Source organism: Myiozetetes cayanensis, unplaced genomic scaffold, assembly GCF_022539395.1.
Source record: "Myiozetetes cayanensis isolate MyiCay16 unplaced genomic scaffold, myiCay2020 scf28, whole genome shotgun sequence".
NCBI classification, from domain to species: domain Eukaryota; kingdom Metazoa; phylum Chordata; class Aves; order Passeriformes; family Tyrannidae; genus Myiozetetes; species Myiozetetes cayanensis.
In genome coordinates, this window is record NW_026087499.1 from 6801392 (window position 1) to 6816823 (window position 15432).

The following is a 15432-nucleotide window of genomic DNA, read 5'->3' on the forward strand; positions in this document are numbered from 1 at the left end:
ACCCTTAAACCCACGCACTGAAATATTCAGGGCGACACCGGAGCCGAGCTGGGGCTGTGCCAGCGCAGCGCTCGGCGGGGGCTGATTTCTCCTTCTGAAGGGTTTTATTTGTTTAGCCCGAACAATTGCCTTTCATTCTTATTTTAGGCGAGGGTTGCAGGTGCTGGCCCTGTCCTCCGGGTGCTGCGAGGGGTGGGGATGTCACCTGAGGGACGCCTGACCCTCGGCGGGTTTAATCGCCTTTGTTTTAATTAAATCCTCGTCTCGGCGTGGGAGAGCCCTTTGTCCCGCAGCTGTTCCACCGCCACCTCCCCGCGGGGTCACGCGCCGCTGGAACTTAATATCCCTCCTCAGGGCTCGGCAAACGCTCAGCAGCGTTTCAAGGGGAAAATGGGCTCAGAAAGCAGCTTTTTAGGCAAAAAAGGGGTGTTCCGTAGGATGGGTGACCCTCTGGGGAGCATCCCTCTCCAGCGCCGTTCACTGAGTGGCAGGAGGTTGAAGTGGAGGTGCTGTCACACCTCCGAAATATTCCCAGGAAAGCAAATTGGCCAAAATAAGTGGGTTTAGCCCCAGAATAGCTCCCGAGGTTACACAAGGCTGAGCCGTGCCCGCGGCACGGGTTGGTTTCAGTTCCTGGTGCCAGGCACGGGGAAATGCCGCGCTCCGCTGGCAGTGAAAAGAGGGAGACAAAGAACGGTCAGGGTGAAGGAGACGGAAATTTTCTCCTTGGAAAAGGTGTCAGATGATCTGGATGAGAAGGGGGGGCCTCAGCCAGGGTGCCCAGCAGGAAGTGGGTTTGGGCCACTACAGGGAATTTGAGAGGGCATTATCAGCTCCAAACCTGCAGTGTGGGACTGTAAGACCCTTTAATCGTGGGGGGAGGTCTGAGCACCCCAGAGCAGCCTCGTGGTTGTGTCCCTCAAACCCCCCACCCCGCTCCCAAAACAGACCCACGTGCCATGCTTAAAAATAGGGTTCAAAGGATGTTTCCAAGCCAAGAGCAGGGGAAGGAAGGATGGGAGATGGGGGAGAGCTGCAACCTCGGTGTTCAGGAAGGATGGGAGATGGGGGAGAGCTGCAAGCTCGGTGTTCAGGAAGGATGGGAGATGGGGGGAGAGCTGCACTCTCGGTGTTCAGGAAGGATGGGAGACAAGGTAGAGCTGCACCCTTGGTGTTCATGAAGCTTTATTGGTAAACCCCTTTATTTTGGTGCATCTTCTGATGCACCAAATCACCTTCATCCCCCGGTGGCAGGACCTGGGTCTGTCCCCTCAAGGCACCACGTGCCACCACTTGAAGGAGAAGGGCTTCCTGCGGACGTTGGTGCCGCAGTGAACGTCCCCGGACAGGACGTGGTAGGAGAAATAGTCGTCGATGAAGGTGCAGGTGAGGCCCAGGGGCTCGAGCAGCTCCCGCACCCGCTGCTCCAGGCAGCACTGCCCGCCCACCATGGGCCCAAAGGGCTTGGGGATGCCCAGGTGCCTGCCCAGCACCAGCATGTTCACCTGCAGGGCCAAACACGGTCAGACCCCACCCCAAAACCCCCTCGGGGCGGGGCAGGGGCGGGGTGTGTGGGGAAGGAGGGGTCGGAGGCCTCACCATGTCCGGGAAAAGGGCCTCGGCGCGGGAGCCCCTGAGGATGAAGAGCTGCGGGATGTCGATGATGTCCTGCTCGCTCAGGCCCAGCTCCTGCTTCAGCAGGTTGCGGTTCCAGTCGATGCAGTGCTGGGGGAAAAAAAGGGACCTGGAATTGCCACCCTGGGCCATCCCAGCCCCTCAAATCCCACACAGGGGTCCTGTTGCATCCTGCCCGGATCCTCACCCACTCCATTGCATCCCACCCCATCCCTCTGAGCAACCCCCACTGCATCCCCAACCCGAGCAACCTCTCGGTCCTTCAGCTGTCCCTCTGTGTCACCTGGGGCATCTCCCAGAGGGACACAGGGCTTGGGGCGACCAGCACTGCCTGGCTCCTTCCTGGCTGCTCTCCTTGCCCACTCCTGCCATTCCCCAGGATCTCTGTCCCCAGGAATGAGCCGGCAGTGCCGTGGAAGGGAGGAGAGCGGATCCCCCCACGGCCAGGGCTCACAGACCCACCTGCACGTGCCTGTTGTCGCTCTTGAGCGACTCATCCGCCAGGATCTCGTCGATGCTCCTCCTCTCGCTGTCCTTCAGCCCTGAGTGGGGTGGGAGCAGTGAGGGACACTGGGAAGGGACACTGGGAAGGGACACTGGGAAGGGACACTGGGAAGGGACGCCAGGGATGTCCTCCCTCCCTCACCAATGAACTGTGTGGCTTCCCCGTGGCCCTGCCTCTGCTTCTCCTTGAAGAGCTTGTAGCAGGCATTGGGACTGGCCAGCAGGAGTCGGAATCCCTGCGGGAGAGAGCCCGGGGGTCACTCTGTTCTATCCCCCCATCCTGCGGATTCACTCCCAAATCCAGCCCCAGGTACCATGGGATGCCACCCACGGACTTCTCCCCTTCCAGGAAGCCACCCCAAAAGAACTGCACCCCCATCTGCCCGTGGAGGCCAAGCAGCCCCACCAAGGGCTGGTTCAGCTCCCAGCGGGAGCGGAGGCGGCCCCAGGGCTCGGTACCTTCCTGTCAAAGGCCGGCACGAAGGTGAGGAATTCATCCACGTGGCCCACGCTCAGCCACTCCGAGTAAACCTCCACCGGCGCCTGCACCTTCTGCGCGAACAGGAAATCCCGGACAGCCTTGGACATCCGCCGGCCCGAGGCCCTGCAGGCACAGCGAGGAGGAGACGGCGGCGGCCATCGCACCCCTCCCGAAATTCACCCCACCCTGCCCTCAGCAGCGAGGGCGGGGGGCGAGCAGAAACATCCAATTTTCATGGGAAACACTGGGAAGAGACTGCTGGAATAGTCCAACTGTATTATACATATCAAGATACAATTTATGTTCATTTTATATATGTGCAGATGAATGGATGTTTATATATATTATATATACAAAATAGATCTAATTAATATAAATTATATATTACTCTACATTAATACAGATATATCTACCTAATACCTCAATTATGTATCATCAGAACTATGTTATATATTATTAGAACTATGCTATATATTATTATATGTTACCCGTTGTAATTATATATTTATATATCCCTACGTTATATATAAAAATATATTACTATATCCCTATATAATATATAAAATTTATTACTATATCATTATATTATATATAAATATATTAATATATCCCTATGTTATATAAAATATATTAGTATATCTCTATATTATATACAAATATATATCTAGGCCTTATATATCTATGGCCTATTAATATATATTAATATTCATATATAGGAATATATTCATATATTCCTATATTATATATAAATATACTAATATATTCCTGTGTTATATAAAAATATATTAATATATCCTTATATTATACATGATATATGTATTACATTAGATAAGGTATTAATATATAATTTTACATAATATTATATATAAATATAAAACATAATATGTAAATTATATATATAACTTATATAAATATATAAATTATGATATATAACATGTAATTATATATAATATATACAAATATACATCCTTATATAATGCATATTAATATATCCCTCCATTCTCTCTATAAATATGTATCTAGGCCATCGATATCTATAGACAGTGGGTGCCTTCCGTGCCCTGTTCTTGGGCTCCTTTGGGTTTTATTTTCCCCCATCCCCGCGATTCCCAAATCCCCCCTCCTGCTGCACTCCGTGCGGGGGCGAAGTTTTCTTAGACAGACGGCAGCAGGCTGGGAAAACATTAATTAACCCCCTGCTAATTAGGGATAATTAGGGGCCCGGGGAAGCCGGGAAAATGCCCTTTCCCTGCCGGCGGGACCCGCGGGAGCAGCGGGAGCAGCGCGTCGGTCACGCGGGGCCAACCCCACTTCGCTCCTCCGGGGGGTTTGCGGCGCTGCTGCCCCCACGGGCACCGCCTGCCCAGAGCGAAACGACCTCCCCTTGTCCGGGGTTTCTCCCTTCCCAGCATTTCCCCGCTCCCCTCTTTAAGAACTCGGGGAAACAATTCCAAGCCTGGAAGTGCCGGGGGATGGGAGCAAACCCCGCGGCTCTGGGAAGGGGGGCAGCGTTTTGGAAGGGATGAAGGGACGGCGACGTGGTTCGCCTGTTAAATCTGGGATTTGCTGGGAATTGGCTTCTGATTCCCACTTTGATTCCAAATTTCCTCTGTGAGAGGTGCCACTTTTCCCAGGCAAGGATTTTCGGTGCTTCCCCACATTCCGGAGGCGGGGCTGGAGCTCCTCACCAGGGCAGGGGGCTGCCGATCAGGATCCTTCCCAAGGGATACTCCTTCCCCCGCACCGTCACCGGAGGACTGACGTCCAGGTTGCCGAAGGAGTCCAGGCTGGTGACGTTTTTCCCAGGGGGTTCACGGGTCACGTAGCCAAAATCGGGGCCCTGGGGAAGAGGAGGAGGGAGGTGGTGCCAAGGACCCTCCGTAGGGGGGGGGTCGGGGGGAGAAAAGGGGCTTTCGATGCATCGACGCACCAGGATCTTTTTAAAGGCAAAATCCTTCAATCCCCTGTTCCTGGGAGAGTCAAAGACCACGGGGAAGGTCTTGTGTGGTGCTTCCACATAGCCAAACTCCAGCTCATCCTGTGGTGGGAAGCAGAGGAGGAGGAGGAGGAAGGGGAGGAAGGCCCCGGGCAGGGTGATAGGCATCTCCACAGGGACGGTGGGGAGGGTGGAGCAGGAAATGGGGTGAGCCTGGCAAAGCTCAGCTCCTGCCCTGAACCACAGCTCGCTGTCCTGGGGTGGCACCCCACCCAGCACGGGACAGCCCTGGGCAGCAACACGGGCCACAAGGGGCAGGGAGAGGGGCAGGGCTCTGGGACAGGGAGGGCACTGCCCACTGGCCCACCCGAGTTCTCCTGGGGGTGCATGGGGGGGCTTCCTGCAGGGGAGACCCTTCTGTGCAGCCTGAGGGTCCCCTCTTTCAGTGGGGATCCCTCTTGCTGTGCCCCCTGGGGTTCTCTCTTGCAGGGGATCCCTCTTGCAGTGAGGACCCTCTTCCAGAGCCCCAGGAGATGCCTTTTGCATTGGGGTCCCTCTCACAGTGGGGACCCCCTTTGAAAGTTCCACGGGGTCTCTTTTGCAATAGGGTCTCCCTTGTAATGCTCCCATGGGATCCCTCTCAGTGGGATCCCTCTTGCAGAGCCCCATGGGGTCTCTCTTGCAGTGGGAACCCCCTTTGAAAGTCCCACAGGGCCTCTTTTGCAATGGGGTCCCCCTTGCAGTATCTCATGGGGTCCTTCCCAAAATGAGTTCCCTCTTCAAAATCCCGTGGGGTCCCTCTTGCAGTGGGGTCCCTCTTGCAGCGCTCCATGAGGTCCCTCTTCCAGTGTCCCTATTCTAGTTCCAGGATTCCTGGACACCATCTCTGCCCGTGCTGGTTTCCACCACCAGCAGCATTTCCCTGGGCTTTGGTTCCCAGCTGCCTGCTCTATCTCCCAGCACCCAAGTGCTTCCCAAGCAGCCAGTCCCTCCAGGGAGTGCCAGCCATGGGAGTGACACCTCATGTCCCCCAGGAGCCTGTAAGGGACTAGAAGAGCCACAGAGAGCAAGCATAGACTGATGGACAAGCATGGATTGATGGGCAAGCACAGACTGATGGACAAGCAGGGACTGATGAACAAGCAGGGACTGATGACCTGGATCCAGCGGTCGCTCCGGGTGTCCTGCTCCGAGCAGATGGTCAGCTTGCAGTTGGCTTTCTTCAGCAGGACCCTGAGCCCTTCCAGAAAGGCCTCGTTGGAGTCTGAGCCCTGCTTGATGCTGGAGGGAGAGGGGGGGACCAAGGAGTAGGATCACGAGAAGTTCCCACAGCCCCAACCATGCAGCCCATTCCTCACTCCCAAACAGGCTGGGCAAGAGTCCTGCATGGGACAGGACCTGCAGAGCCCCTCCAGCCTCTCTCCTTGGCACTGCAACAGCAGTGACATCGGGCTCCACTCCCAAATAGTGCCCCCAGTAATGGATGCACAAAGCCTGGCTCACCCCACTGTTGCTGCACAGCAAAGAAGGGCCAAAAACGCCTCCTTGAAGAGTCCCCCAAGGCAGGAGAGCAATGGGGCAACATCCCTCCTACCTGCAGACAAAAACCTCCAGAGGCTGCTGGGTGTTGGGCGTCATTATCCAGGGAGCCACGCGGAAAACCACCGTGTCCGTGAAAATCGGCGTGCCCGGGGAGTTCTGTGAGGGGCAAAACCAGCAGGGAGCAGTGCTGGGAATCCCAGCCACTGGGGGCTCAGGGAATGGGGCAAACCTCACCTACCTTGTGGGGGACCTCCAGCAAGCTGGCGCTGAAGGAGACCAGCCCAGAGAAGCCCCTGTCGGGGAAGGCCAACCCTTCCACGTAGAAGGTGTTCTCCCCGTTGCCGATGTGGTCCAGCACATAGGAGAGCTTGTCGGGCCCCAACACGGGTTTGTAGTGGGTGTGTGAGTCACTGCCTGCAGAAACACCCAAACACCCACCCAGGAGTGGTGACCAGCCCGCTGGAGGGGCTGGCAGGAGGCACCGGCGAGGCCGGTGCCGTGCAGGTGGCAGGGCAGCAGGTGTGCCTCCTGCTCTCCGGGAACACTCTGCATCTCCCTGGCACAGAGAGGACTCCGTACCCTCAGGTCCAACCCTTTCAAGGTGCGTGGCTCGAGTTAAGTATCTAATGATACCCTTGGCTTCCCCGACCTGATTTTCGGCGGGGACCTGCCGGGGATGGAGCTGTTCAAAGGCAGAACGAGATGGGCAGCTCTGGGGTTTGGGTCACTGCCCATGCCACAGACGAGCTGGGCTTTCCGCTCCACGGGAATGCCAAAATTTCATCAGCCCCGTGGAGAAAAGCCTTCTTGTGATCTTTTTCCCCAGTCGATTTTTTCCATGTGGCCCCACCTTCCACCACAGCGGAGGAGTTGGGGCTAAACAAGTGTTTGCAGCAAATGGAAGTGCCCCAATGAAGGGAAAATTTAGACTTTGCTCACATTGGGGTCATGCTTGGATATCTGGGAAAACAGGAAGGAAGGAATACTCACGGATGGCGTGGAAAACCCGCACTTTATCCGCGTCTGTCTCGGAGACGTGCAGGACCACCTGGTACTCATCAAAGGTGGCGCTGGGCCCTTGGGTCCTCAGCAGCATCATGGACATGTCCTGCAGGTCTGCGTGGGGAGAGATGGAGAGAGGGGGCGTGGAGAGAGGGGATGGAGGTGCTGCAAGCGGGAAAGACCCCAGTGAGACCCTCTGGGTCCCCTCAGGCTGTGGGGGACACTGACCTGCAGGGGTCCGTATGTCCACCTGGCCGCTGTCCGGCCCCCCCATGCCGGGGCTGTCCCGGTCACAGTTGACCAGCAGCACAGCACCTTGTCCATCCGGGCCCCACGTCCACTTGGCCTGCAGGAGAAGCACCAAAAGAGGACTGGAGCAAGATTCCCCCCATCCCATCCTCCTCACCACCCGGGGGAACGCCTGCTGTCCTCCCCGCTTGGAGCACAACCCAAACACCGGTGACGCTTTCAAGGCACTGCATTTCCGAACCTCAGCTTCCAGCAGGGCCAGCAAAGACTACTTGGAAGAGATCTTATCTTCTGACCAGGCAGAAAGTATCTGCCAGGCCTCCTCTGGACAAGGCTGCACCGTTTCTAGAGACACGTCCCATCTCGATGCACGATTTGCGCCGTTGATTGGGCTGCACTTAATTAGCCCAACTTAAGTGCTTGGGCATATGCAGATTTGTTGCCAAAGGGGTAGGTCTCTGGCTGTTTGCTAAACTCATTTAGTGGCCTGTTTCATGTGCAAAAAGGAAAAGAAAGAAGAAAGGACAGGGAAGAAAGAGCAGAGGGTTTTGTCCTAAGAGATCCTCAGGGCTGGAGTGGAGACGTAGGGAATTTTGGCACGGAATAAGAAAAAAAAGTCTCTTCCTCCTCAATTAGTAGGTTGAGGATTTCCCAGGTTATTTGCCCTAATTCAGACACCACCCAAGTCCCTCTCCTTCCTGGAGATTTTCAGGAAAAGACTCCAAATGGATAGACCGGGACTGACTCTCCAACAAAGCTCCTCATTACCTTGTCCTTCCCTTTGCTCTTCACTCGGCCGCTCCGGCTCCAGTCCACGTCCAGGGACACATCTGAGACACCGAGAGAAGGAACCACGGGCAGCAGAATGAGCTCCTGGTGCCCTTTCGGGCTCATCCAGCACCAACCCCACCTTCACACCCCAAAGCTGCTCCAGACCCAACCTCTCCAACAAAATGCTGACAGAGAATCCAACCCGATGGTGTTTTCATGGCCGCCCCCCTTTGATTTCCAGCTGCTTTCTCCCATTTTGGTTCCCCCAGCAAGGATGTCCCCATTTTATGGTGCATTTTATGTTTTCACCAATTTCATATTTATTTTTAATTTTATTTATTATTCCCTGTGGCTGAGTGAACACCTAAATAATTCCAAGGCTTGATGCAGCATTTGAGAAGGACTTTCCCTCCTGTCCTTGGCCCAGATTTCTGCCTCTGCTGCTACAGAGCAGAGGTTTACCAGCAACCTCATCCAAACCCTACCTTAATCCTAATAAAAAACCTCCTCTGAGTGGGATACACCACATATGGAAAATAACAGGATTGAGCAGAGAGGAGGACATGGAGAAGCTGGGAAGGAGAGCCCAAATCTAATCATGAGGAGAACATTTGTAAGGCAGAAGCCCTGTGGCCATGGCAGCCCCAGATGGCTCCAGTGGAACCCATCAGCTGAGGGACGTGGGAAACCTTCAGCCTCTTCAGGCCCAATTTTGGGAGGCATATTCATGACTTAAGGACAGAGGTATCATGTGAGTGCTTTAGAAAATCCCAAATTTAGGGTAATTAATCCATCCAAGTGGAAGGCCTCTGCATCCAGACTGGTTGTCTAGACTCCCTTTGTAGTCAGCAGGGAAAAACAGGCATTTGGAGGGGATGATTCACCTCACCCTAAACTTCTGAAATAGGTCAGACAACACTTGGGTGCCAGTCGCTCTCCCCTAACTGCGACACAGGTCGAGGGGGAGGAGGGCGCCAGGCAAAGCTGGGTGAGGAGCTCTCCCTCAGATCCTCTTGGCCCAGTGCACGGTGTTGGCAAGCAGAGGAGGATGCTCGGGCTGTGCTGGGTGGGGACCCGGCCCAGCCTCTCTCTTTTGCACCATATAAGGCAGTGCAATAACATTTTAATTGTTCCCCTCTTGCTCGTCAGCATCGGTGAACACCCAACCCTCCTCCCCGTGCCCCCCACTTAACTCCCACCCCACCAACCCAACCAGATCTCGGCACCAGCGAGGCCTGGCCGGGGGTTTGTGTAACACCTACCGACACACGTGAGGTACAGCCAGGCCACCGCCAGCTCGTTGCCCTCCCGGCCGTAGTAGGAGATCTTAACCTGCAAAACACCCCGATGTCACAGCCCACGTCCCGGAAAGCTGAGCAGGGCTCCTCACTGCCCACATTGACCAACCAGCCAGACCTTGGAGGGTTCACCCAAACCATCCTCCATTAATCATAGTTCCCCCAAACTGTTTCTGCCTGGTTCAGCACAAAAACAGGCATGGAAATAGTGAATCTTGGAGGATTTTTGCTGCCTGGCACTGGCTTTTGCAGCCTCCGCCGTGTCACCAGGAGGGCACAAGAGGGGATCTCCTCCTTCTCAGTTTCATTTTTGGTACATGTTAATTACACAATTCGGTTGGAGTTCTTTTCCATGAAAAACAAACTCAATGTCAGCACTGCTTAGCACTGACTCAACTACTCAGAGGCTGCCCAGAACCCTCTCCATTTTCCCGGGAAATTGGGCTCCTTTTTCTGTTTTCGGTGCCTGGAAACCCAGCTGACCTTATTGTCATTGACGGTCCTGCTGGTGACATCAATGGTCACTACGACCTCGATGTCGGGGTCCAGGGGCCACCTGGAGTCAATCATGGGCTTTGTCGTGGGGCTGTGGATGATGTGGACCGTGACCGCAGAGGTGGCGTGGACGTCGAATGACGTGGCGGCTTTGGGGGTAGATCTGAAACAGAGGATTGGGTTAGAGACCAAGCTGTCCCTCCAGTTCTCCTCTGCTTGAACCTGGAATTAAAATCCAGCCTTAACTGGGTGGAAAGGGCTCATAAACCATCTTTGGATGACGAAATGGTTGAGTTTTCCATGCATTATCTCTGTGGTGGTGTTGGGCAAGCAGAGCTCCTGCTGCAGCTCCAGCACGTCCGCCCGTGGTTAAGCCAGGATTGTGAATCGCCAAAGTTTGGGCATCCAACCTCCCTCCACAACACCCAGAAAATGCCCAAAATTTCAGCATCCTGGGACGAAACCCTGACAAAGAGCCAGGATAATTTTTAATGGCAACCATCCGGGGAGATGGTTATTGCAGGACCACCCCTTGAGCTGCTGAGCTGAGAGATGCTCAGACTTGGAGGGGAGCCCAAATCCGAGCACAGAGAACCCACACCCCACCTGCATGACATCCTTTGGCAGCCTTTGAAGTGCTGCCTACCTGCTCATTACAGCCCCAGCAGCTCCATCCCAGGAGCACGAGTGCTCCGACCTGTCTGCCGTCGGGAGCCTCCGAGAAGGCACGAGGTGGGAAATTTCAACAGCAGGAACAAAAGGGAGAACATCAAAAAACTGACAGAGGAGATTTATTCCCGGTGCTGCTCTTGGCATGGCATCCCTGATGCCTGCAGCAGCTTGTACAGAGAGATTAAAGCATCATCTCCCTTGACATCCCCCATCCTTAACATCGTTGTAACATCATAAATCCACCTGCATGCTGCTGGATGTCGTGACTCCTCCAGTCTGGGTCTCTTTCCTCTGGTTCTACAGCCCTGGTTGTAAACCCACCTGAGCATTGTTGGATACCATGACTCCTCCAGTTTGGGTCTATTTGCCCTGATTTTACTGCCCTGGTTATAAACCCACCTGAACATTGTTGGATATCGTGACTCCTCCAGTTTGGGTCTATCTGCCCTGTTTTTACAGCCCTCCCATGTCACCATCACGGATTCCCACCAAACTCCATTTCCTACCCCAAAACAGACAGCCCAAACCATGGTCAAAACTTGATGCATCCTTCACCAAGTTTCCCCCAGCTGGTGCTGTCCTGAAATAAAATGATCCCATTTTTTTAGTGGAAAAAGCATCCACCACCTGTTTTTTTGGTCCAAAGCTCAAATTTGCTACAGAGGAGCCAAACCAGCCCATTTTGAGGCTCAGGTCCAATGTTTAAATAGATCAGAGCGCGCTTTGAGTCCCAAACCAGGAAAAAAACTTGCAAATAATAGGATTTTATATATTCCCGTGTGGCTGAGGGAGAAAATAAGACCCTTTTAGGGCAGGCAAAGCTCAGTGCAAAGCCCTTGGAGGGGGACGACGACACATCCTGGCCCGGCACCAACACACAACCCCAATAATTGCCCTGGCTGTGATGCCAACTGACTTGTCCTGTCTGTATCATTATAATCATGATTTATTAAATAATGCCCTGTAACAGCAGGGCAGACACAGCCTCGTATCTGACCAATAAACCAACCCCTGTATTTAATTCCGGAAGGATCTCCTCTCCTGGAATTGCCCGGGCAAAATGCGCCAGTGGATTTTTTCAGCCTGAGCCACAGGTTTTATCCTTCAGCCCGTTTTAGCTCCAAGTTGCTGAGCTTGAATCGCTCTTGCCCAATGTTTTCACAGCCAGAAATAGACCCAGGGTTAGCCGGGGTGTGCTCGGGCTTTGCCTACAAACCATCACGGCTCGGTGACGCTTCGACGCCTCGGCAGAGCCGGCGTCCCTGCCGGTGGGACATCACCCCCGGGACACGCCCCGCGGGACACGGCCCCGCCGGGCGCTGCAGCAGCTCCTCGTGTGGGCTCCAAGCGAGCTCTGAGCTCCCCTCCCTTCTCCAAAGCACCACTGGGCTCCTCCAGACCCCACCAGCACTGTGGCAAAGGATGGGAACACCCCGACCCCGACCCTGACCCCCACCCCGACCTTACCGGCGCGTGTCGAGGAAGACCTCGGTGCCCACCACGCAGACGCCGTAGGTGGCGTGGCTGGTGGACATCTGCATGACGTGAGGCTGGGGCATGGTGTGCCCGCATGGGAAGGAGCCTGCTGCCTGGCTGTGCAGGGAAACCAGCAGGACTGGATTAAAAGGCAGGGGAATTTAACTCCTCCTTCCCTCGATGACGGGGCTCGGCCAGGGGACCCTGCCGGTCTCCACCTCCAGCACCTCCAGCACCCAACGAGCTGCCGCCCCGCTCGGGGAGATGGAGGCGATAGGGCGGCCCCAGGGAGGGGACACGGGGCAGAGGTGACACCCAGTCCTGCCCTGGGATGCTCAGCACTGAGCTCTTAGGCATTTCTTCTCCCCCTTTTCATCCCTTCCCAGCTCCATCTAATTCCTCCAGGCTTTAATGCATTAAACATGCATTACTCCTCCGAGGTGGTTGTTTGGGGTTATTACAATACTATCATTGCAATTGAAGCTTTTTGCTTTAAAACAACCCAAATTTTCCGTGGGGCCTCTGCACGGGTGACTCACGGCCTGGGCTGCAGCATCAGGGCAAAGGCTGAACAAAGCTGAGCAAAAGGAAATGTTTGCTCAGGTCGCTGCTTCCCATCAGGACGAGTCCCGAGGACGGGAGACAGGCAGAAACGGGCACAGGGAGAACTGGTTGTTTGGCAGGGAAGGGGAAGACAAGAAACAACAAACCAACAAGAGGCTTCCCGTGGAAATTAAAAGTTCTCCCTGTTTCACTTGTGTTTCAGGGGATTGGGGTTTTTTGGGCAAAGGTCCCACGGGAATCATCCCCTCTGCTGGAAGGTGGCATTACTGGAGATAGCCATCTCTCTCCAGGCCATCCCAGGAGGATTTGCCTGCCTGCAAAGAGGGAAGCCAGGCAAGGTTAATCTTGTCGAGGTGGGGAGGAGGTCTGGGGGATGGAGCTCAGCTGGAGGAAAAGGCAAAACACAGGGACAGAGAGTGTCCCGTTTGCCACACAGTTCATCCTTACGAGGTGATGTGTTCAGCTTAGGGATGCCATGGGCAGGAGAGGGCTGGAATGAAGAGGAACCCAGTTTTGGAATGAAGAGGAACCCAGTTTTGGGAGTGGCAGGACCCCTTGGAAGCCGGGAAGGTCCAAGTGAGCTGAGCAGAGTCGGGGCCCAGTCGCCGGCAGGGCAGCGAGCGGCGCGTCCTCCGCCGGAGGAGCAGCCGTTCCCTTGGGAGATCAAACCAGCTGCTTTACACATCTCCCAGCCAGGACACATTAAAGGGCTCCCTCCGTCTTTAATTGCAGCAACAAAACCCCAGCTCTGTGTCTCGGATGCAAGAAGAGCTTTAATAAATCCGTGGGAGCCTGGAGGAGAAGTAGGATACTCCGGTGGGGAACACCGGTGGGGAACACCGAGCTCTCCTCGCTGGAGATTCCAGATAAACCCCCATTTTCCAAATGCCAGCACAACTCAAACTCTGTGTGTTCCCAGATTTGTGAATTGTGTTGGTTCTCAAGGACCTCGTGGATCCCTAAACCTGGAGCTGGGCAGAAGCAGAGCTGGAAAAGCAGGTGAGGAGCTGCCTGCATCCTCTGAGGACAAGTTTGGCCACGGCAGCATCTCTCCTGAAGGAGCTGCAGCTTGGGTTCCCCACTGGTGGCTGCTGGTCCCACTGGTTTGGACTGGGCACAGTGCTGAGCTTGCTGCCTGCTGGGATTGGAGCCCCGTATCCTGCTCGGCTGGTTCCCAGTGCCGGACAGGGAACACACCTTAATCCCCACGGGTCAGGCTGCTGTGGGCTGTAATCTGGAGGGAGGGCGAGGACGGTGGTTTCAGGCTCCCAGTGAGCCTCCAGCAGAGAGCGTTTGTCCAAATCCAGCCAGGATCCCTCCCATCCATGGGGAAGGATGGACACAGGGAGCCCGGAATGTTTATCCAAATCCAGCTGGGATCCCATCCATGGGGAAGGATGGACACGGAGCCTGGAGCGTTTATCCAAATCCAGCTGGGATCCCACCCGTGGGGAAGGATGGACACAGGGAGCCCGGAGCAGTTATCCAAATCCCGCTGGGATCCCATCCATGGGGAAGGATGGACACGGAACCTGGAGCATTTATCCAAATCCAGCTGGGATCCCATCCATGGGGGAAGGATGGACACAGGGAGCCCGGAGCTCACGGCCCTTTCGGGTTTGGGTGGATTTCTCCAGCGCATTCAGTCACGGGCGCTGGGTCCCTGCAGAGGCTGGGGCAGGCCCCAAACACCTTGTGTGGGTTGGGTGGGACCTCCACTGCCCTCCTCTTCCTCCTCCACCTGCTATTAGGCCGACATGCCCGTGCACAGGGAGAATGAGCATTTTAAGTCATCTGGCCCATTCAGGGCTGAGTGTTTCTTCCTAATAACACCTTGCCCTGAGAAAGTTGCTATTAAGATCCCTGGGACATGACAGATGGGATCCTGCCTGTCCATCAAGCTGCAGCAGCTCGGCCTGCCCTCTCTTGGGCCTGACTTTGGCTTTTGCCCAACTTCAGCCTGGTTTTAGGCACGACCCAGCCTGACCCGGCCCCTCTCAGTGCTCCCCTGGGAATCCCATTCATCCCATCCCTCTGGGGCGTTTCTTCTCGCCCATCCTGCACCACCACTCTGTCAAGGAAAGTTTGATAATCTCCCTAAGCCGATAATTACCCCTTATTTATTACTCTGCATGTCTAATTGCAGGCAGGAACTTTTAAGAGCCGTGTCAGCCTAATTACTTGCAATAGGGCAAGACATCAAACCAGTTATCAAGTCCCGCTGGGGTTTGCATGAGGGTTTATTTTCTTTAGGCACATAGCTGTAACAGCAGGGCTGGAGTATCCCAGACGGCCACCAAGCACTCCCCATCCCAGCTGGAAGCCAGGGAATAATGGGGAGATGCTGGTTTGGACCGGGAAAAAAAAGCTTTTTGGTGTCAATCCTGGAAAACCTCCTGGCTCTGCAACCAGAACGCCCCAAAAAAATCCCCTTCTGTCCTTTCCCCTCCACAAAGCACAGGCGTCTGCCTGCAGGGAGGCTTCATACCATAATCCAGGATCCAAAGCATCCCATAAAACTGCTGCCGCCCGGGGCTGGAGCCGTGCACGTCCCCCCCGTGCTCACCCTGCCCACGCTCCGCCCCAGCTTTGCATTCAACTTTGCTGCCCTATAAATATCCCTGCGAATATCCCCCCTCTCCGGGGCAGCAATAACGCCAGGGGTGGGCTCAGCTTTGCCTTCATCCTCCCCACTGCGTTGGTTTGGCCTCCTCGGAGCTGCCTCTTCCCAAAATTCCGGGCAGGAACGGGCACGAACAGGCAGCGCGCCTCGTGGCTCTCTCTCGGGACGGGCACCTGTTTGCACC

The 15432-nt window shown here is 55.0% G+C and overlaps 1 protein-coding gene across 1 annotated transcript; it reads right to left on the minus strand.

The window, feature by feature from the left end:
• Positions 1-1271: 1271 nt before the first annotated feature.
• Positions 1272-12257, minus strand: LOC126643700 (protein-arginine deiminase type-1-like). Its single transcript, XM_050322256.1, has 16 exons — positions 12053-12257; positions 9902-10076; positions 9383-9452; positions 8118-8179; positions 7329-7446; positions 7089-7214; positions 6337-6512; positions 6151-6254; positions 5714-5837; positions 4551-4658; positions 4309-4460; positions 2599-2743; positions 2282-2375; positions 2098-2177; positions 1600-1725; positions 1272-1505 (listed from the first exon to the last, which is right to left on the minus strand). The coding sequence occupies exons 1-16, from the start codon at positions 12142-12144 to the stop codon at positions 1272-1274; spliced, it is 1986 nt and encodes a 661-aa protein (XP_050178213.1). The 5' UTR covers positions 12145-12257.
• Positions 12258-15432: the final 3175 nt, after the last annotated feature.

Excerpts from the sequence above, each read along its gene's own strand:
- LOC126643700 (XM_050322256.1), bottom strand. The coding sequence starts at position 12,144 with ATGCCCCAGCCTCACGTCATGCAGATGTCCACCAGCCACGCCACCTAC. Across the intron at positions 7,447-8,117 it reads AGAGCAAAGGGAAGGACAAG|GCCAAGTGGACGTGGGGCCC; the intron begins GTAATGAGGAGC and ends CTTCTCCTGCAG. Across the intron at positions 4,461-4,550 it reads TTGCCTTTAAAAAGATCCTG|GGCCCCGATTTTGGCTACGT; the intron begins GTGCGTCGATGC and ends CCTCTTCCCCAG.